Source organism: Xiphophorus couchianus, chromosome 3 (genome assembly GCF_001444195.1).
Source record: "Xiphophorus couchianus chromosome 3, X_couchianus-1.0, whole genome shotgun sequence".
NCBI classification, from domain to species: Eukaryota; Metazoa; Chordata; class Actinopteri; order Cyprinodontiformes; family Poeciliidae; genus Xiphophorus; species Xiphophorus couchianus.
The window spans coordinates 10,835,396-10,855,533 of record NC_040230.1 but is presented as its reverse complement, the minus strand read 5'-3'; the positions used below and the strand labels follow the sequence as shown (position 1 = coordinate 10,855,533).

General features: G+C 38.3%; 4 protein-coding genes and 1 pseudogene across 4 annotated transcripts; 1 reads left to right on the top strand and 4 right to left on the bottom strand.

Annotated features, from left to right (window-relative positions):
• Window positions 1–1,294: 1,294 nt before the first annotated feature.
• mrpl17 (mitochondrial ribosomal protein L17) lies at window positions 1,295–4,219 on the bottom strand. Its single transcript, XM_028007448.1, has 3 exons — window positions 3,818–4,219; window positions 2,002–2,070; window positions 1,295–1,906 (listed from the first exon to the last, which is right to left on the bottom strand). The coding sequence occupies exons 1-3, from the start codon at window positions 3,989–3,991 to the stop codon at window positions 1,646–1,648; spliced, it is 504 nt and encodes a 167-aa protein (XP_027863249.1). The 5' UTR covers window positions 3,992–4,219; the 3' UTR covers window positions 1,295–1,645.
• Window positions 4,220–6,021: 1,802 nt separating this feature from the next.
• Window positions 6,022–7,579, bottom strand: LOC114140108 (trypsin-1-like). The gene is made up of 6 exons (XM_028009893.1): window positions 7,444–7,579; window positions 7,199–7,349; window positions 6,842–7,092; window positions 6,597–6,733; window positions 6,364–6,465; window positions 6,022–6,218 (listed from the first exon to the last, which is right to left on the bottom strand). The coding sequence occupies exons 1-6, from the start codon at window positions 7,481–7,483 to the stop codon at window positions 6,171–6,173; spliced, it is 729 nt and encodes a 242-aa protein (XP_027865694.1). The 5' UTR covers window positions 7,484–7,579; the 3' UTR covers window positions 6,022–6,170.
• Window positions 7,580–10,430: 2,851 nt separating this feature from the next.
• On the bottom strand, window positions 10,431–11,870 carry LOC114140092 (trypsin-2-like). Its single transcript, XM_028009891.1, has 6 exons — window positions 11,787–11,870; window positions 11,542–11,692; window positions 11,185–11,435; window positions 10,940–11,076; window positions 10,707–10,808; window positions 10,431–10,578 (listed from the first exon to the last, which is right to left on the bottom strand). Exons 1-6 carry the CDS (start codon window positions 11,824–11,826, stop codon window positions 10,531–10,533), a joined length of 729 nt encoding a protein of 242 aa, XP_027865692.1. The 5' UTR covers window positions 11,827–11,870; the 3' UTR covers window positions 10,431–10,530.
• A 1,758-nt stretch (window positions 11,871–13,628) lies between these two features.
• On the top strand, window positions 13,629–16,522 carry LOC114142221 (trypsin-1-like; annotated as a pseudogene).
• A 649-nt stretch (window positions 16,523–17,171) lies between these two features.
• On the bottom strand, window positions 17,172–19,765 carry LOC114140050 (trypsin-2-like). The gene is given in 5 exon segments (XM_028009888.1): window positions 17,172–18,062; window positions 18,156–18,292; window positions 19,023–19,282; window positions 19,365–19,518; window positions 19,606–19,765. Coding segments are annotated over 5 exon segments (864 nt in total). The 3' UTR covers window positions 17,172–17,909.
• Between the last annotated feature and the right edge of the window lie 373 nt (window positions 19,766–20,138).

Here is a 20,138-nt window from a genome sequence, read left to right as displayed (position 1 = left end):
TTGTCTGTCTGTTTTATTTGCTTGCTGTGTTGATTTGTGAGCCTGTGGCGTTCCAGTGAGGAACCAGGGCACGGGTCCAAACACTAAATCTGATATTTGTTTATCGTGTTTGGGATTTGTTCTCATTATGAGGGTCAATTAAAGTAAAACACTCTGGGGACGGTTTCCAGCCTGGTCCTGATCTGAAGCGTGCAGACCTAAATGTTTTACAACCATTACCAATATGTTGATCTGTCTAATTGAACTGTCCAAAGCTATTACTGAGCTTTCAGCGAATGTTTTGCGATTCGATTTTTATTTTCTTTCTGTTGTGATTCAGTCTAAATTCACATTTTAAAGACTTCCTTTAACCTCTTTTCTCCGTTTATAGGGAAAATATTGGGAAAATGAGAACATTTAAATTAGGGATGTTCAAATTATGGCTCCGGGGCTGTTTGTGTTCTGCAGAATTGTTTTAAATCAGCCACATTGGAGGCTTTTCAAGCATGACAGACCTGATTAAGGTCATGCCCCAAAATCACAACCAGTCAAAACTCCTTATTTTTCATTTATTGAGAGGTGAACTTCATTCTATTCTTCACAAACCAACACACTTCAACCACCATGTTTGTGTAGCTTGTTGATCCTTTGCTAAAATGCTTTTGGTTTTATGTCAGATAATAATGTGATGCACATCAGTGAATGGAATATTTTCTGAAAGGTCTTGTGGACCATCAAGATGTTCTTTTTGATATTGACCTGATATGGTTCTTTGTGTTCATTTCTAACTCTTCCATAGATGGGATTTGTGCTAAATCTTTTTGTCCTTCAATCAGGAACGCTGACCTTAACTGAGGTAAATAAGACCTGCAGATCTGAAATACAACAAAAAAATATCATGCACAACATGAGCCTTTAGGAACCGAACACTGCTGCAGATTCACTGATAGGAAATTATTTTTGACATTCACTTACTGCAGGAATTAAGATTTCAGGAGCGACTAAAAAAATAATGTCAGGTGAAGCAAGTAAGAAAAGGCTAGACGTGTCTTAATGCATAAACTTAAAGCTTTTAAGACTGAAAGAACATTTAATACATCACTCAACTTTTAACTCAACTATTTTCGTAACTTTATTTTACTCATTGGGAAACACATATTTGAATTTTGCGTGATGGTTTTGTGGTTTCGCTCATGTTCAACCTTTATGAAGGGAGCAGAATTTGTTGTCCACAGCCCACATTCCCTGTTTTACAACTCATTAGCAGAATCGTCTGTTTAACTGTTCAAATCTCATCAGATTATTTTGTGCATAATTGTGTTTTAAAGAGGTTCAGACACATTTTATTAGAATTCAATAACCTTTTCATGCAACAGTTTACAGCAGGCAGTTTCATTGATTTTCTTTTTTTTCAGCTCAGATTTAACAGATGCCTATGCAGCAGCAGTTTTCACCTTCTTTAGAAGATCCATGACCAGAACCTGCATTCATTTAAAATCAAACACTGAAGACATAACACAAACCTGGAACTTTAGTTTGGAAAATCAAACTTTACTATCACACAATTAGATATATTATTTTACAGATCAGTTCTTGTTTTCAGATCACGTGAAGACGTGTATTAAGGCTCTTTCTGCAACATGAGAAATCAAAAACATTGGAGTGTTTAGGCTTCAGCGGCCAACACTCTTGCCCTCGCCCTCTCCTCTCTGTAGCCTTTGAGGAGCTGGTTGATGAGATTCAGTTCATTCTCCTTCTTCACAGGATAAAGAGGTGGAAACGGGTTGCCTTTGTACTCCAACACGGCCATCTGGGCTCTGTCCAGGTTCTCTCTGTTGGGGATCTGGGCCATCCGCGTGTAGCCAGTTGAATGGTTTTCAAAACGCGGAGCGAGGACTTTAAAGAGCTTCGGGACGAGATCCTTTTCCTGGAGAGAGGGAGCAGGAGGTAAACTTCAAACAAACTACTCTCCATTACGCAGCTTTTACCTTCACAAGGACGAAGAGAGCTGCAAACACGCACCGTGAGCCAAAAACTGGCCATTTTCATCGCCTTCTCATCTGTGTCTCCTTTCTTGGCATAGTCGATCAGCTGGGAAGATGAAACAAAAAATATCCACAGTCAGAAGGACTTAACGTGTAAGAGAATTCAGATTGTGCTGCATGATTACATTTACAAACAGGTAGCAGAGTTTCTGCATAAGGTTCGACCAGACTTCAGGAGAATCTGCAGGATTACTAGAAAGCTTTACTAAAGCCTGAAACTAGGCTTAAACATACGGAGAAAACCCAGTAGGCTTAGCTGAGCTACAGGTGAGGGCCAAATTTTATAACTTGACTTCTCAATACATAACTGACATATTTTAATAACTGTAGATATTTAACAAGTTTCCTGGTTTAATTTCAATTTGAAATATAGATGAGCAACTTGTCTATTGGTGCCGCTGTCTATTGGGATCTTTGAAGAAAATCAATTCATCAGTAGCTGCTGAACAGTCAGTGAATTATTTGAATAGATGTATGAAAAACAAAACAAAGCATTATATTTTTAGACACTTAAATATATACAATGTTGCTCTTTTCTAAAGAGATATTGTTTTCTCAGCAGACAATATAGCATATATTATAAAACAACTCTGTAATAAAAAAGCTATTTCACTGAAAATTAGACACAGGGGAGCCTTAACCTTTCGTTCGGTTGATCACACGTTTCGTCTAAGGAATGAAAATAGCTGATAGTTGTCGGATTCAGAGCTGTGTGATCTGTTTATTGATGACATGAGGATTATAGAGAGAAATCTGTGGAGAAGGACATTAGCAGCATCAGCAGCAAAGAGGATACATGTTCAAATATCCTCGGGGCAAAAAAGGAGTTTGGAGTTTAGGCCTATGCAGGAGCTCCACCTTCTGGGTCTGCTTTAAGCTCAGTGGTGAGAAATGTTGCAGAGATTTCACTAAGTCTAGCAGAAACAGAAACCACTTTCAGTAGGCAGAAGTCTTCCAGAGATCATTGACAAGATCAGCGTCACGCCATCACTGGTGTTTGCATCTGTTAGCAATTTGTGTCAAACTGTAATCAAAGTGCTGTGCATTAAACACACCGAGCAGAAATCGTAAAAAGGACCTGCAGAGTGTTTTAAGCTCTTTAAATGTTTCTACTATATGATGTTTCTTCATGGGAAAAACTATCTAAATAGCAGCATTTAGCATTTATAATCTGACAAAAATAAGACAATGTTACCCCTATACTGATGAAACCAGCAGTTTACATCATTGATATAAAAAGATTTGTAACCTTTGGTCCTGGCTGTCTCACATTAAATCAAATAAACGCTTCCCATTTTATGTCAGACTTTAATGAAACTATGTCTATTTGTTAAATGCCAGAATTTGGTATAATTGCTTTTTAAACTGTACGACTTGGGTCAGACATTTTTGGTTATTCTTCCCTTCCACAAAGTATTAAAAAGTAATTATTTCAAAAATACCAATAAGCGGATTTAAATGAACAAGAATACGAAACTTTTAGTCTAATTTACTGTCAGTAAGAAAAAGAGTTGAGTCTAACTCATGGCTTCAATTGTACATAGATAATCTGCAACTTTAAATAACTGAAAAAATAAAAATAAAGGCGTACATGAAAACTAACAAACAATTTTCCGTCTTTATACGAAACCGTATATTTTAGAATGTGGAATTTGGGAACATTCAAGCTTGTAAGAGATAATAATTTTAACCCAATTTGCTTGTGAGCTCCAGAGAAACGGGTCAGAGTTGCAATGAGCCATTGTTTCTGTCCGATCAGGAGAACCGGGCCTCGCCCTGCCAGCCTTCCTCACCTTCTCGGCGTAGAAGCGGACTTCATCGGCTCTGACCTTCGTGGTTTCTATCCTCTCATGCCGGACCAGTCCAGTCAGGATGTTCCGGAGCATGTGGATCCGGGACTCCGGGCCCAAGCCGATCCTCCTGGCCACCCGGCCGTGGGAGATCAGCATCTGCAGCGTGAGGCGCATCGCGTCGCGTGGGTTCCACCTCACTAAGAGCCTCCACGTTAAACAAAGATAATCTATAAAAATAACAATAAACAACGCAGTTAATAGAGCGAGCGAAGTGCTGCGTCAGTCTGACTTTTACGGAAAAAGAGGGGATATTAAGATGAAAAAAGATCTCAGTTTGCTCTACGGTAACTTTACTGTCTTTGACATTGTGCGTCGGCGAGAGTGTCCGACCTGCTCGCGAAACTAGGAAACCACAGTTCCGCTGAACCATACGAAATAAACATATTATAGCCGACGTTTACTTTTCAAATAAATGAATAAAAGAATGAATTAAAAATCTGAAATAGAATGCATATCCACTTATATGTGTGGATAGTTTATTATGTTCCTAAGCACTGTTGACTTGCAGCAAGAAGGTCCTAGGTTCGATTCCCGGCCAGGGGTCTTTCTGCACGGAGTTTGCATGTTCTCCCTGTGCATGCGTGGGTTCTCTCCGGGTACTCCGGCTATTTTGGACCTGACAGTCCAAAAATATGACAGTCGGGTAAATTGGTCTCTCCAAATTCTCTCTAGGTGTGAGTGTGTGGAGTGTGTGTGTGCATAGTTGTTTGTCCAGTCTGTCTCTGTGTTGCCCTGAGACAGACTGGCGACCTGTCCAGGGTGTACCCCGCCTTTTGCCCAGAACGTTAGCTGGAGATAGGTGTATTTTCCTACATCTATTGAATACATTGTGCAACTAAATTACATTATTATTTAGTAAAATATAATATTGCACAGTTAATAGCAGCAGAGTACGAATTTACCACTCATATCCATGCTTGATGAAAACAAATAAAAAAACAAAATAAAAACCAGTTGCTTATTTTCTGTCTCAGCATGAACACTGGGGTGAATTTTCTCCATGAATCCTGAACTCCTAAGAAACAGCTCCCTGCTGATCTGCTTTGCACAACTGCTTATTCCCCAGGTAAGGGTTCTGGAGAACAAAGACATCCTATGTAAGTGATTGGGATACATTTTAAATAAATGGTGTATTTAAATTTCAAAGGCAGACTCTAAGCCCTGACAGGATTCTTGCTTCATGCGACATTCAGCAGGGAAGCAAAACATCAACATTTTTCTCAGTTGATATATTTCTAATAATCCTATGGAGATGGAATTCACATCAGGTGCCTGTAGCAATCCTACCTCCTCCCCTCCCTTGACTCCAATGATAGCAAAAAAAGCAAACAAACATATATTTGTCTATTCTAGAAGTTTTACTTTTTCCTCTAAAAGTAAGTGTTGTAGTGGTGTAGAACTGTTGTTAAAAGCTCTCCTTAGCACATCCTCAGATCCTTGTCATAAAGCCCCTGATGCATCTTTTCATTCATTCAGTCTTCACTTATTTGGAATGTGCTAGTGCTATAACATGAAAAACAGCCCCCACCACAATGGTCCCTCCTCCAAAATCTGCTGTTGGTGTGGTGTGTTTAGGGTGATGCACTGTGCCATTTCTTTTCCAAACAAAATGCATGTAATGACACCCAAAAACTTGTGCTTTTCTCTCACTCGACCAGGCAAAACTCAGTATTTTTGGGATTGTCCAAGTGTAGTACATCAAGAAATATGAAATGAGCGTGTCCTTTCAGAAAAAGAAAAGCATTGATATGTGAAGTTTTATATATAATAAATGACGTGTCACATTTTAAAATTAAATGACAAACCATAAGTTTAAGCTCACAAACCGCCACACAATGACAGTTGTTGAAATCGTACTCTTTTCTAGGGCTGCAAGAACAAAATGGCATCCTTGTATTTCTACAGCCCTGGAGTTCTAGGAGCTTATTCTAGATATATCATTTGAGCAGAACATTGTTCTTGAATTATAAAGTGAGTGTGCTGCAATTGGAACAAATTATAAAAATGTCCTATGCACATTTTGGACTTTAGTTCTTGTCAACTATGCCAGTGAAATCTTTGTTCTTGAAGCCATAAGAAATTTCTCTGTTTGTGTGAGTATGCACAGACCTGAAGTCTTTATAAAAGTACCGTAAAACAAAACATAAAGAAAGTCAAAGAAAGTTTATTGTTCATTTTTGTATTATTTTGCAAGAATCTGACTCCTTGATGATGAAAAATGTTGCAAAATCTCCTTATTGATAGCATATTAGAAGAAATGAAGCAGTGTCAGATGGCTGTAGAAGGATGCAGTTTAATTGCTGGCCATGGTGCTGTCCAGCCAGTCACTGAAGAGGCAGACCTGTGAATAAAAATATTTGAAGATATGATATGTTTGTACAAAGAGGCTACATTAAATAAACAGCTGCAAAGAAAAAAAATACAAAACTTGATCTTCTTTATGTCTGGTTCTATAATTTCAAGTACAAAGGTCATTTTGTTTTTACCTTGGCGTAGACACCAGGGTGGTCTCTCTCAGCACATCCATAGCCCCAGGAAACAATTCCCTGCAGCTGACCGTTGCACACAACAGGGCCACCAGAATCACCCTGACAACAAAGCAGATGAAAATGATTGAAAATAAGTGATATACTACTGGAAAGATATTTCCAACATTAATCGAACTGCAGCTGAAGTGTCCTGTTCAAATCTTTGAATATGGATCTAAATTGCTCCTTACCTGGCAGGAGTCCTTGCCTCCCTCCAGGTATCCGGCACAGAACATGGAATCGGTGATCATTCCAGGGTAGGAGTTTTCACAATCCCTGTCAGACAGGATGGGGATGTCCAGACACTGCAGCTTGTCCCCGTCATCAGCTGAGTTGTGTAAAGCAAACCATCATATTAGTCTCTAATATAAGCCGGAGGAAATCAGATGTTAAAGCACTCTTTACGTCTGAGAATCAGCATTTAGATGTTACTCACTGGAGCTCATGGTGTTGCCCCAGCCAGAGACTTTGCACATGGTACCAGCAGGAGCACAGCCACTGGGCAGAGACACAGGCTGAACGTACTCGTTGAGGGTGGCGGCCCTGCTGAGCTTGATCAGCATGATGTCATTGTCGATGGTGAAGCTATTGTAACCGGGGTGACGGATGACAGTAGCGGAGCTGATGAACTGCTCACTTCCCTCAGTGATGGCGATGTGGTGCTCTCCCAGACGCACTTCAACACGGCTGCAAAGAGTTTAGCAACAGAGTGTGAGAACAAACACACACAAGATGGCTAACCCAAGTAAATCTGACCTTCTGTCATGAGACCAGAGGGATGTTGAGCACTTACTTCTTGTAGCAGTGAGCAGCAGACACAACCCAGAACTCGTTGACCAGGGAGCCACCGCAGAAGTGGTAGCCAGAGTTCAGAGACACCTGATGGGGCTGAGAGTAGGGTGTGCACTCATACCCTCCGACGATCTTGTCGTCATCCAAGGCAACTAAAGACACAAACAAATGAAACCCAGTGTTAAACTAGACACGTTTAAACTCAGTTTAATAGTTTATCCAATGTTAATAAAAAGACAAACTTACAAGCAGCTCCAATGAGCAGAACAAACACTAGAGACCTCATGGTTGCTGAGTGATCTTGTTGATGAGAGAACTTCGTCTGGAGTCCTGGTTTATATAGGAAGGTGGTTTGAGCTTTTCTTATGAGGAAACCTCCCACTGTTATCTGTGACCAACCAGCTACCAGAACAAAACCACTGAATGTTGGAAAAACAAACATTTTTTGTAAAGAGCCTTCAGAGATGCAGCTGAAGATAGAGATCAATACATGATTTAAAGATAATCAAGAAAAAAAAGATTATTTAAAACCTTCCACAAATTTATATGCATTTGTTTTTAGAAGATGTAAGACTATTTAGGCGTTTTTTTCTTAGCTCAGACTTCTGTTCGTCATAAAAAATCAACAGTTGTATATTTAATTAAATGTTAATAAAAAATACGTTTCAGATCCAATTTTACAATATTATTATATAATGAACAAGTATTTTTTTTTATTTAACTCAGTCTTATGCCAGGTTAATTCTGGTAACACTACTGATAATGATTGACAGCATTGCCTTGAGCATTAATGGTATCATGTGAATTTACCATCTGTGTCAATCAGATCGGTTTAAATATTGTTAAAAGTTTAGCAAAATGTTCTGAAAGGAGACATTCATATCAGGCAGCTGATAGTAACTATTAATATCACTTTTTCCCCTCTGACTGGCAAGAATTGGAACGATTGGGTCTTTTGAGACCGGAGGATGTATATTGCTGAAAAAGGAAGATGATGTTAAGGTCTGGGGGGAGGATGCTTCAGTGGTTTTATACTCATATAGGTAGAGTTTAATAGTTAGTAACAAATAATTCCTGTTTGGTTTCTGTTTAAAACCATGGAGTTTGGACTGCTGGAATGAGATCTGTGTTAACCGTTTTGCAAAAGAGTAAGGAAAATGTGTCTAACCAATAACACATTGGTTGGACACTAATGTCCAATGATTAACACATTTACAAGAGGTTTTTTCTGCTCTACTGAAATAGTGATAAAGAAAACTGAGTGGATCCCAGTTCCTTTTAGCAGGTCAAAGCAGTAAAGAAAAAACATAACCTGCCAAAGTGTGTCACTTGTTTAGAACGGACCGTTCATTCCTCAAAAACATGTGTTCATATCAAAGTATCAGGACTAAATGAAAAGTCTTCACACTATATTTGTGTCTAAGATAAAAAGCTTTTTTTTAAAAAATCAAATTTTATTTGTATAGCACATTTCAGCAGCAAGGCAAGATAGTCAAACAGTTCCAATAGTTCACCAAATAGACCTTTGTGACACTACCCGAACGTATGATACACTAATTTCACAGCAACTTCAAGTCTACAGTTAGTGAGGTAAGGTAATGGAAGACACTGAACACAATGCTTTGTGTTTTTACTGTATATTCTCTTTGAGTACAAACTTATTTCTGGGTAAAACTGCTGTGCACAACTTTAAACAACAGCACCAGTGAAAGCTGCAGTTTACATGAGAAAAATTATTCAATCTGGGAGACATTATCTTGAAACAATAAATAGGAAATGCATAAAAATGTTTGATTTTTAGAATTAATGCAACGATTTTATATCCCAATTGGTAACAATAATTTACATCTGAAGGGATTGAAATGAATCACCCAATTTGCAATTATCCTCCTCCTTAACTTGCATGTGGTAAGAAAACCTCCCTTAATATGGAAGAAACCACTAACAAAACCTTGGCTCATTGTGAGCAGCTATTTGCCACTAACTACTGGGGGTTTAAGAAGACAAAGTAGATGGTAGTCAGAGGGCCCAGTGGTGCAGGTGCATAGCAGCCTCTCCTCTGTCAGATTGCCCAAGAGCAGCTGTGGCTACCATTCAGTGGGTTGCCACTTTCAGTGTGTAAATGGGTGAATGACTGAATGTAGTGAGAAGTGCTTTGGGATCCTCTGGACTTAATAAAGCATTAAACAAGTACAAGCCAATTACCCATTTTGAAATACATAAAAAAAACAGAAGCTCTGGCCCAGAACGGCTTTCTGTGATAAAGAAGTAAGGAGGCATTACAACCGTTAGTGGCTTCATTTAGGTGTGAAATTCAGCTAAATATATGAACACTAAGGCAGTAATAAAATCCATTGCCCAAAAAACAGAGTACATCTAGTTAGTGACAGTAATAGCTCTTTCAGTTGTTCTGTCTAGGAAGGACACTGGGTTAAACACAGAAAGGCACAGTCAAGTTTATTTTCTATAAAAAGAAAACATAAAGATATCGATAGCAATAGCTCTACTGATGTCCATCGTCATAGGTTAAACAAAAATAATGGACCAAACAGAATTAAACTTAGAGAAAACCCAAAGGTAAATCTAGTAAGGTTTGCAGATAGCAGACAAGACATAAGTGGATATTGGTAGGAGAAAAAAGCAGAGAAAGAAATGGCTGTCAGTATATCCTCCAACAACCGCAACTTATAACAGCATAAGAACAGAGAAATCTCAGACTGTCCTAAGTGTTTAAAAAAATGGCTTTATCAAAAACAAAAAATATACAGGCCACGTCTTACGGGCAAGGTGTCTTCCTCACAGACAAAAAGTAGGAGCTGATTGCATTGCAGAGAAATGTGATAACTGAAAGATTCACCTCAAACTCTCCTTTTGGAAATGCTAAGAGTCATAATTAAAACAAATATATAAACACTGAACAAATCAGTCTATCATCCAGTGCTATTACCCTGATGCTATGGCTCAATACAGCTATGACTGTTTTTTCTAGTTACCATGTAATAAATTTATTATACAGTAATTCTTGTTCTTCCATGGCAATAATAAGAAATGTACTGATTTTTAAGATGATTTTTTTGCTGTAGAACCATAGAGGTGTTTCTTGCAGAACCAGTGGAAAATTTTCAGCATCATGACATCTGTTATGTTAAGATTATCTCAAAGCTGTGCATAAAATGTGGGAACAGCAACATGTAGGAAACGAAAGACACAAGATGACACAAAGCCAAAAGATATTAGGTTCTATGATTTATTTATTGGTGTCAAAGTATCTGCATGGTGTTCAAGATGATGGTAGACAAACAGCAGCATCAGATGGCTATAGAAGGAACCAGTTTAATAGCTGGCCATGGTGCTGTCCAGCCAATCACTGAAGAGGCAGACCTGTGAAAAAAGGACAGTAAGACAGATTAGGACAAGGAGTTTGTACTTTAAAAAATAAACCAAACGAATTGTAACTTTCCCTAGTTTGTTTCTGAATAATTTCAAATGCAAAGAAAATTTTGTTTTACCTTGGCGTAGACACCAGGGTGGTCTCTCTCAGCACATCCATAGCCCCAGGAAACAATTCCCTGCAGCTGACCGTTGCACACAACAGGGCCACCAGAATCACCCTGACAACAAAGCAGATGAAAATGATTGTAAATAAGTGATAAACTGCTGGAAAGATATTTCCAACATTAATGGAACTGCAGCTGAAGTGTCCTGTTCAAATCTTTGAATATGGATCTAAATTGCTCCTTACCTGGCAGGAGTCCTTGCCTCCCTCCAGGTATCCGGCACAGAACATGGAATCGGTGATCATTCCAGGGTAGGAGTTTTCACAATCCCTGTCAGACAGGATGGGGATGTCCAGACACTGCAGCTTGTTCTTGTCAGCAGCTGAGTTGTGTAAAGCAAACCATCATATTAGTCTCTAATATAAGCCAGAGGAAATCAGATGTTAAAGCACTCTTTACGTCTGAGAATCAGCATTTAGATGTTACTCACTGGAGCTCATGGTGTTGCCCCAGCCAGAGACTTTGCACATGGTACCAGCAGGAGCACAGCCACTGGGCAGAGACACAGGCTGCACGTACTCGTTGAGGGTGGCGGCCCTGCTCAGCTTGATCAGCAAGATGTCATTGTCGATGGTGAAGCTATTGTAACCGGGGTGACGGATGACAGCAGCGGAGCTGATGAACTGCTCACTTCCCTCAGTGATGCCGATGTGGTGCTCTCCCAGACGCACTTCAACACGGCTGCAAAAAGTTTAGCAACAGCGTGTGAGAACAAACACACACAAGATGGCTAATCCAAGTAAATCTGACCTTCTGTCATGAGACCAGAGGGATGTTGAGCACTTACGACTGGTAGCAGTGAGCAGCAGACACAACCCAGAACTCGTTGACCAGGGAGCCACCGCAGAAGTGGTAGCCAGAGTTCAGAGACACCTGATGGGGCTGAGAGTAGGGTGTGCACTCATACCCTCCGACGATCTTGTCGTCATCCAAGGCAACTAAAGACACAAACAAATGAAACCCAGTGTTAAACTAGACACGTTTAAACTCAGTTTAATAGTTTATCCAATGTTAATAAAAAGACAAACTTACAAGCAGCTCCAATGAGCAGAACAAACACTAGAGACCTCATGGTTGCTGAGTGATCTTGTTGATGAGAGAACTTCGTCTGGAGTCCTGGTTTATATAGGAAGGTGGTTTGAGCTTTTCTTATGAGGAAACCTCCCACTGTTATCTGTGACCAACCAGCTACCAGAACAAAACCACTGAATGTTGGAAAAACAAACATTTTGTGTGTTGAAGGTTGGCCTTCAGATATCCAATTGAAAATGAAAATATATTCTCTATATGGTTTAAATTATTTTAAAGCAGATTAACACAGATTCACTTTAACCATGAAACTGTGTTGGAGACACATTTATTTGGAAATCTTTGGAAAAGTACAACTCTTGTAGAATGACACTCTCATTATCACAAAATCTGTTACTTCTTTGCACCAATTTTGACCAAGTAACACATCTTCACAAATAATTATTGTATAATTTATTGTTTTTAAGTAAAAATATACATCATAAGGATTCATTTACAGGAACTTTTAACATAGCTTTAACATATCACACTTACTCAGTAATTTCTCAATATTCAGTGCTGATATTTTTAATGTTTAACATTTTATGTTCATCATTCTACACTGTTGGGCTATAAACAGGCCATCTAATTAATTGATTAATATCAGTAATATCAGTCAAAGTGTAATCAAGTAAAGTATTAAAGAACTAATGGTGAAAATCTACAAATGTTTGACACACAGATTTGAGCAAATGAACACATTTTTCCCACAGTAATGTCTTTCTTATCAATTAGTGGAAAAATGAAAGTTTGATGAATTAATTTGATGGATTTCAAGAAAACAAAAACAATATTGTACCAAAAATCTTTATGGTGGTACAACAACTGGGTTAGTGCTTAATACTGACACAGACTGGATCTACTGCCTTGGAAGTGAAGGCCTAATGTGAAAACTCCATCTGTTCTACTTGATGGGAATATCTACAGACTCCACAAACAATATGCAGAAAAAAATCTGCCATTCTTTTAATGAAACTTACAAACAGAATCGTTTTGAGGAGAGAAAGATGGTGAATATGAAAGTAACTGAGGATCTGAGAGTCGTAATAGTTGCATTTCTCCACTTCAATATGATCTTTGTGCCTCAATATTTTTTGGCATGTAGCATTACTATTTACTCTATTTTTTAAAATGTAAAATACTTTCTTATTTTCCATTGCTCACTGTTCCAAATGATATTTGGAAAGAAAAATAAACTTTACAAGGATGTCAAAACCTCCATGACGGAATTTAGGAAACGCACAGCTGTGAGACGTCTAAAAATAGAGTTGGTAAAACATTAACACTCTGGCAATGTAAAACTAACAAAAAAAATACGCAATATTGATTTTACATATTCATCTTATTTAGGATTTCGCATTTGAATTAATGTTATTTTCTGTTTACCTTGTCCTCTTTATGAATACAAATGCAACTATAACTGTGTATAGTCAGTGTTTTTATCTTTTTTTGTTGGTATTAATCAGATTGTGATACTATACAGTAGTTTTCATTTTTGCACCAAACTGTTTCTAACACTTTGGAGTGTTAAAACTGTTTTTAACATCCAAACAGAGAGGTTAAAACAACCAGTTTTTTGTTAACATACTTTTGTGCTTAGTAAATAGTGGGACTGACTGATTGACCTTTTCATGCAATTTTCCAAATTTACTTACACACCTCTTCTTAGGTAATATTTGAAATGTGTCGCCCACATATATTATATGTGTTTAAAGCGCATGCTTGGACAGCTGAGGCAGCTCTCCCTAACAATATAAATCATGTTTTCAAGTGAAATCCTTTCCCCAACAAGAACACGAAAGAACCATGAAGTCACTGCTCTTCTTTCTCCTCATCTGAGCTGCTTGTGGGTGTCTTCTGTCATACCAATAAACCTTATACAATATATCTGTACTCCTAATTTAAGATAAGATAAGATAAAATAAGATAAGATTTATTTGTCATTGTCATCAACAGATTACGAGATTGAGATTTGCTCGACTCGAGTTAAGATGCAGGTTATGTGTATATACATAATACACAAAGATAAAGAAATAAATAGTACAAAATGAGAAATAAATAGACATCAGAAGATGGTTGTCGCAACAGAATTTACATTTTTATCAAAGTGGTGTCAAGAGCAGAAGTTCTTATGCCTTTGAATTTAGTGCCATGATTGCCATCGGGTAAAAACTGTTTTTTAGGCGATTTGTCCTGGTTTTTATTGCTCTGTATCTCTTGCCTGATGGCAGCTGCTGGAAGAGACCATGGCCAGGGTGTGAAGAGTCATTTAAAATGTCCAAAACTTTCTTGTGGAGCCTGGAAGTGTAAATCTGTTCCATAGTGGGGAGGGGGCAGCCTATGGTTCTCTCTGCTGCCCTAACAACCCTCTGGAGCGCCTTCTTGTCCGCGGATGTGCTACTGCCGTACCAGACACACAGACTGTACGTTAGTAGATAAGATTTAGTAACTACTTGACAGCTAGTAAAGACACAAAGCTTTAGTAGTTGCTTGTTTTATTCCAGTTACCTTCAATGACGACAAGATCGTTGGGGGGTATGAGTGTCAACCCCATCAGGTTTTTCTGCACTATAGTTACCACTTCTGTGGTGGCTCTCTGGTCAATGAAAACTGGACTGTGTCTTCAGCTCACTGCAACTTTGTGTAAATGGACTGTTGTCCTGTTCCTTTAAAATGAAAAGTTTAATTGACTTATATTTGCCCTTAATGGCACATTTTGTGTGTTTTTACACCACATTGCTCCATTAAAATGATTAGGAGTGGCATTGAACTGCACCTTGGAGAGCACAGCATTGAGGTTCATAAATTAACCGAGCAGTTTATCAGCAGCTCTGTTGTCGTCCCTCATCCCCAGTACAACCCTCAAACATTTTACAATGACATCATGCTGATGAAGCTGAGCAGACCTGCCACCTTCAACGAGTACGTGCAGCCAGTGGCTCTGCCAACCAGATGTGCTCCTGTGGGTGTCACGTGCAAAGTGTCTGGCTGAGGACCCTGGTAAGCTTACTACATACATGTACCATTCTCATATTGTTTTCAAACTTACATTACACATTTTTCAAATTATATATCTGAAAACGTATGTTGAAAAAAAACAAACAAGAATTGCAAGAAATACTGAATGTATTCAGACTCCTGTCTTGACAGACCTAACGTACCTACACCAGTCTCATTAAGGGGTAAGTATGAACAAACCAAAGAAATATGCAGATAAATAAATAAATAAATAGCGTAGACAGATAGAGAGAGAAATAAATAAATATATCTATATGTACATAGAGAAAGTGCTTTCAGCCTCCTCTCTGTTTTGGGATTAGGATGGCTGATTGGAAACAAAATCTACCAAAACAAGCAGCCTCAGGTCTAAATCCACTGTGAATTAGATAGCCCTGGACCAACCACACCATATAACCAAGAAGTAAACAACAAGATGCCAAAGGTGGGAATGAAAACCACACCTTTTAGGCCAGCAACTCGAAGAATCTGCATCCTCAACGCATCCTCAGATTTGTTTTGTTCTTTAGCTGTTGATGATATCCAAGCTGCAGTGTGTAGACATCCCAGTCCTGTCTGTAGTGTCTGCAGAAACTCACTCTGGCATCATCAACACCTCTGTGTTCTGTGCGGGATATCTGGAGGGAGGCAAGGACACTTGCCAGGTATTTAAATGGGCTAATGAATCAGCATATTAAACACTTAGTAATCCACGTTGAGCTCTATTAGAATTTTAAACTGAATCCAAACACTTTGTCCTCAGAATGACTCTGGTGGCCCTCCTGTGCAACGGTGAGCTGCAGGGTGTTGCATCCTGGGGTACTGGATGTTCAGAGAAGAACTACCAGGGTAACTTTCAACCAGAAAAGAAATATTTGAATTAAAGTAAGGTTGAACTTTATCTGATCTTTCACTGATTTTATTCTCTTTTAGGTCTGTAGCTTTAACAACTGGCTGTAGAGTACCAGGGCCAACTAAGTGATCCAATCTATTCACCTGGACCACACAGTTTAACATAATATGTTCAATATGACACACTGAGCAGTAAAATAAATGCAACAAACACATGTCCAGATTAATTTCCTTTTCTCCATTGTGGAATTGAAATTTTTCCAGTTGGAGAATAGGTCAATATTATTCCCGTAGCTTTTTCAGGACATGTTTGTAATTCTTTGTGACAACAGGCTATAGTATAAAAAATCTAAACATATAAATACCTTTTTGCAAAGAGTGTAATGTAGGGTAAACTTCTCACACAAATCCAGTACAGTGACTAAAAAATTAAAAATAATATCAGAACAACATTTTTTTGTTTTTGCACTTTCCTAATACATATATTTTTCATATCCTTAGAAAAATGTTGCTTTTAATGACTGTAACTGAAGTTTGTGAAATCTGCAGGGTTCTAAATGTTGGGTGTTTTGGGGCCTCAGGTTAAGAGTCATCAATGCAGTGTAAGTGTGTAAGTGTTGACTGCACTGTTGACTACGGTTAATTAGAATGGATTTATGACTGGACTGAATGAATATTTTTTGTAAAGTGCATTGAGATGAAGTGTGTTGTGAGTTGGTGCGGTAGATATACTGATTTGAATTAAATTCATCAATGTTTCATGTTTTCTTCATTTGTGGATAATGGTTCTTACAGTGGCCCTGCGATGGACTGGTGGCCTGTCCAGGGTGTCCATCACCCTGGACAGGTGATGGACACCCTGGACAGGATCACATCCGTTAGTGGCTTCTCTTCAACGACAGGTCACCTGGAAAGCGACCTGTCGTTGTACCCTGTGATGCTACCCTGTCCATCACAGGGTAGCAGAGAGAGCAGCTTCAACAAACCTTATGAAAAAGAAGGTAATTCAAAATTGGTGACTGGTGAGCCAAACAGTGTGCTTTATAGTTAATCATGGTGGACATGAAATTGTGGTTTCAGTCTTTTCATTTCATATTCGTTTAATAATTTTTTACTAAATGACGAGGTAGATTTAAACAATGTTTTATTGTTTATTTCCCTTATGAATTAAAAAGATTGTCATGAAAAAAACACCACTTACTTAGGTGTTGCTGCAACACAATTAATATTGCATGAAATTAAACTTATTGCAATTTATCCATTAATTATTGTGCTTTTTTGAGTATCTCTGACATGTTTTAGGAGGTTCACAAAAAAGTGAACCTCCTAAAACAATTTCACTGCTGAAATCTTTTTTCTGATCAATATTTCAGCAGTGAAAGGAACTCAAGAGTGAAGGTTAAAATAATGTGTGCTAATATTGATATATTAGGTTGTATACCATCTGTTCTCATTCTTGTGATGTTGCATTAAAAATAATGGAAACTGAGGAAAGCAAAGTAAAATCAAGACTAATTTTATGTTGCAAGGTATACATAATAATCCTGGACATGATGCACTTTTCAGCTTACACTTATTGGAACATTCTAGAAAGAGGGTGCATGCAGAAATAGAGCACAGACAGCAGCACTTATCTTTATTTGTTTGGTTGAGGAAAGCTTCAAAGTAGAAGGCTTTTAGACTCCACTTATAGCAAAAAGGGTGGGAAAAAAAAATGACAGATGGATTTTTTTCTCTTCATGGATGTTGCAGAAGCAGAATATTGTGGGTCTTGTTTGGTAAAATGTCCCAAAATTAGCAAAAAATAAATTGAAAGTGATCTTCTGATACCAAATATGTATTTTTCAAAAATCATATGCATGCATATAGATTTGTGCACACAAGTATTTTGAAAGGAAATAATTAACTTCTTGTTGGTAGAGATAAAACTGTTTCTCTTTGATATTGTCAAAACAGATTAAAATGAATCAGATTAATAAAAAAAAGCAGCGCTATTGTTTATCAAAAGACCACCATTGAGATATGCATATTTTGTTTAATTCAGCCATTCTCTGATTATTCTGATGTATATTTGAATCTCACTGGTTTTAGATGGTTCCTTCTACCAATAGCAGCTTTTCTGCTCTGCTGCAAATTTTTTTCTGAACCACCTTCAACATCCTCCTCATTATTTCTGCCTCTGTTTATTTCCTCTCATTTCCTCTTTTTCCTGTTGTTCCATAAAATGAGATCACAGCCTTAGCTGTATCTGGAAAGAATCTCGTTGATCCAGGGCATGAGAGCACAAATTTTGGTGTAGACACCCGGGTAGTTGGGCTGAGCGCAGCCCTGACCCCAAGACACTATTCCCTGCAGCTCTCCATTACACAACAGAGGGCCACCGGAGTCACCCTGAGCAGCACAGAGTAAGGTTGGAAAAAAGAAAAAAATCCTTCAGAAGAGTTGAACAGTCAATCCATTTTTGTGCAATTGTGCATAAAATACCTGACAAGCATCCTTGCCTCCCTCCAGATATCCTGCACACACCATACGCTCAGTGATCATGCCGGGGTAGGAGTTCTCACATTCCTTGTTGGACAATATGGGCACTTCCACACACTGGAGGTAAAATGGGTTGAACACTGTAATTTGAGAGAAGATGAAATAAACATTTTTTATTTGTTTATTTATTTTATTGAAAGAAAAATCTCAGTGACATCACTGATACGTAAGTGCAAAACTATTTATGCCCCTTGAGTTACTCCACATTTTGTAGTGTTATATCCACAAATTAAATGCATTGTACTTAAATTTAATGTAATGAAACATCAAAAAAGTGAAAGGAAATGTTGAACATTTAATGCTGTTGAAACCAAATTTTATGGCCTCTCTATAATTCAGTTGTGGGAGAAACTAATAGATTCTAAACACACAATTTCTTTGGTGAAAGATGGAAGTGGCAGAAATAACTGAACTCCATTGCACTGCAGCTGGTGTGTTCAGCAAAGAAGAATGGGAATTTTCCCACATAGAGAAAATATAAACATGTGCCATATTTTCAAGTATAAGTTCTAAAATAATTGATAGAATATCAAGCATTTTTCTTTCATTTTACTATTATGCACTACTTAGAAAAACAGTTAAATAGGTAGGTAGATAGATATGCATGATAATTATTAAAACTGCAGTATTTAGAGCAAAGATGACTGAAGCTTTTGCGTAATTTCATAGAAAGGTGTTGCACATATGCAAAAATGAGTATAATTTTTCATGTGCTACTCCTGCTGTGACTGAAGCCAGTAATACATCTGAGATTAGAAGAAAAAACAAACAAAAACAACAGATTATTCTTCAAAGTAAGGCACATCTCACCTTGATCAGTGTAGATGTTCCCCCATCCAGATACCATGCACATGTCTCCAGGTGTGGGACAGGCTTTGGGCAGAGCAACAGGCTTCACAAACTCATTGATAGCCACTGGATGTGCCAGTTTCATCAGCATGATGTCATAGTCGAAGGTCTGGTAATCGTAACTCTCGTGCCAGTAGATGGCATCAACAGCCATGAACTGCTCAGTACCTTCATGCATCCAGATGTGATTCTCACCCAAAATGGCAATCTGTGAATAAGGGCTGAAAAGGAGACAAGCAGTAAATGATTTTCACTCTGAAGAGTTAAATTGAGGCATTTGTGTGTTGTGGGTGTAGTACACACTTTTGCCAGCAATGGGCAGCAGAGATGATCCACTGGTCATTAACAAGAGAGCCTCCGCAGAAGTGATAGCCGATATTGAGGGACACCTGCCAGGGCTGAGAATGGGCTTCACACTGGTAGCCTCCCACTATCTTGTCATCCAGGGCGGCTGCAGCTGTGACATCAGCAAAATGCACATCTTCTTCAAGTTTCTGCAAATTTCTTTATCATAAATCATGTTGAGATACTGCAAAGACTTTACCTGCAGCTCCCAGGAGCAGGAAAAAAATGACATTCATTTTGTGCTTTACTCCTGACTTTCTACAACCAGAGTAAATGTGGATGACCTGCTGCCTTCTGCATTTATGTGACCTCCATTGGATCCCTCCTCCTTCTCAACATCTTGTCACCTCCACCCTCATTCACATCCACCCCGATCTCTACCCACAACTCGGTCTGTGAGTATTTAAAAAAAAAAAAAAACATAGCCAGGAATTATCTTAACAAGGTAAAAACAACATACAATATATACTTTGAAAATACGGCAACTGCTTATATCTGTTTAGTTTTTTCATAAAATTGTTGACTAACTTCTCTGGGTGAAAACAAAAGACAGTTTTAGTCATTTTGCTTCTTCAGACACCACAGATGGCTTCTTTCTCATTTTTAAAGCTTTAAAGCTTTACTCAATAATGACCTAAACCACAGCCACACACCAGCACTTTTACTATTTACTCATTTCTTTTGCCATAACTTTTATTTAAACATTTTGACTGTGACAGCTTTTTATTTATA

What these genes read in the sequence shown, in the direction of transcription:
- mrpl17 (XM_028007448.1), bottom strand. Translation starts at nt 3,991, where the DNA reads ATGCGCCTCACGCTGCAGATGCTGATCTCCCACGGCCGGGTGGCCAGG. An exon ending in TCCGCTTCTACGCCGAGAAG is followed by an intron (nt 2,071 to 3,817) that starts GTGAGGAAGGCT and finishes TCATCTTCCCAG; the next exon opens with CTGATCGACTATGCCAAGAA. An exon ending in TGGCCAGTTTTTGGCTCACG is followed by an intron (nt 1,907 to 2,001) that starts GTGCGTGTTTGC and finishes CCCTCTCTCCAG; the next exon opens with GAAAAGGATCTCGTCCCGAA.
- LOC114140108 (XM_028009893.1), bottom strand. Translation starts at nt 7,483, where the DNA reads ATGAGGTCTCTAGTGTTTGTTCTGCTCATTGGAGCTGCTT. An exon ending in GGGCAACACCATGAGCTCCA is followed by an intron (nt 6,734 to 6,841) that starts GTGAGTAACATC and finishes TACACAACTCAG; the next exon opens with CTGATGACGGGGACAAGCTG. An exon ending in ACCCTGGTGTCTACGCCAAG is followed by an intron (nt 6,219 to 6,363) that starts GTAAAAACAAAA and finishes TTTTATTCACAG; the next exon opens with GTCTGCCTCTTCAGTGACTG.
- LOC114140092 (XM_028009891.1), bottom strand. Translation starts at nt 11,826, where the DNA reads ATGAGGTCTCTAGTGTTTGTTCTGCTCATTGGAGCTGCTT. An exon ending in GGGCAACACCATGAGCTCCA is followed by an intron (nt 11,077 to 11,184) that starts GTGAGTAACATC and finishes TACACAACTCAG; the next exon opens with CTGCTGACAAGAACAAGCTG. An exon ending in ACCCTGGTGTCTACGCCAAG is followed by an intron (nt 10,579 to 10,706) that starts GTAAAACAAAAT and finishes CTTTTTTCACAG; the next exon opens with GTCTGCCTCTTCAGTGATTG.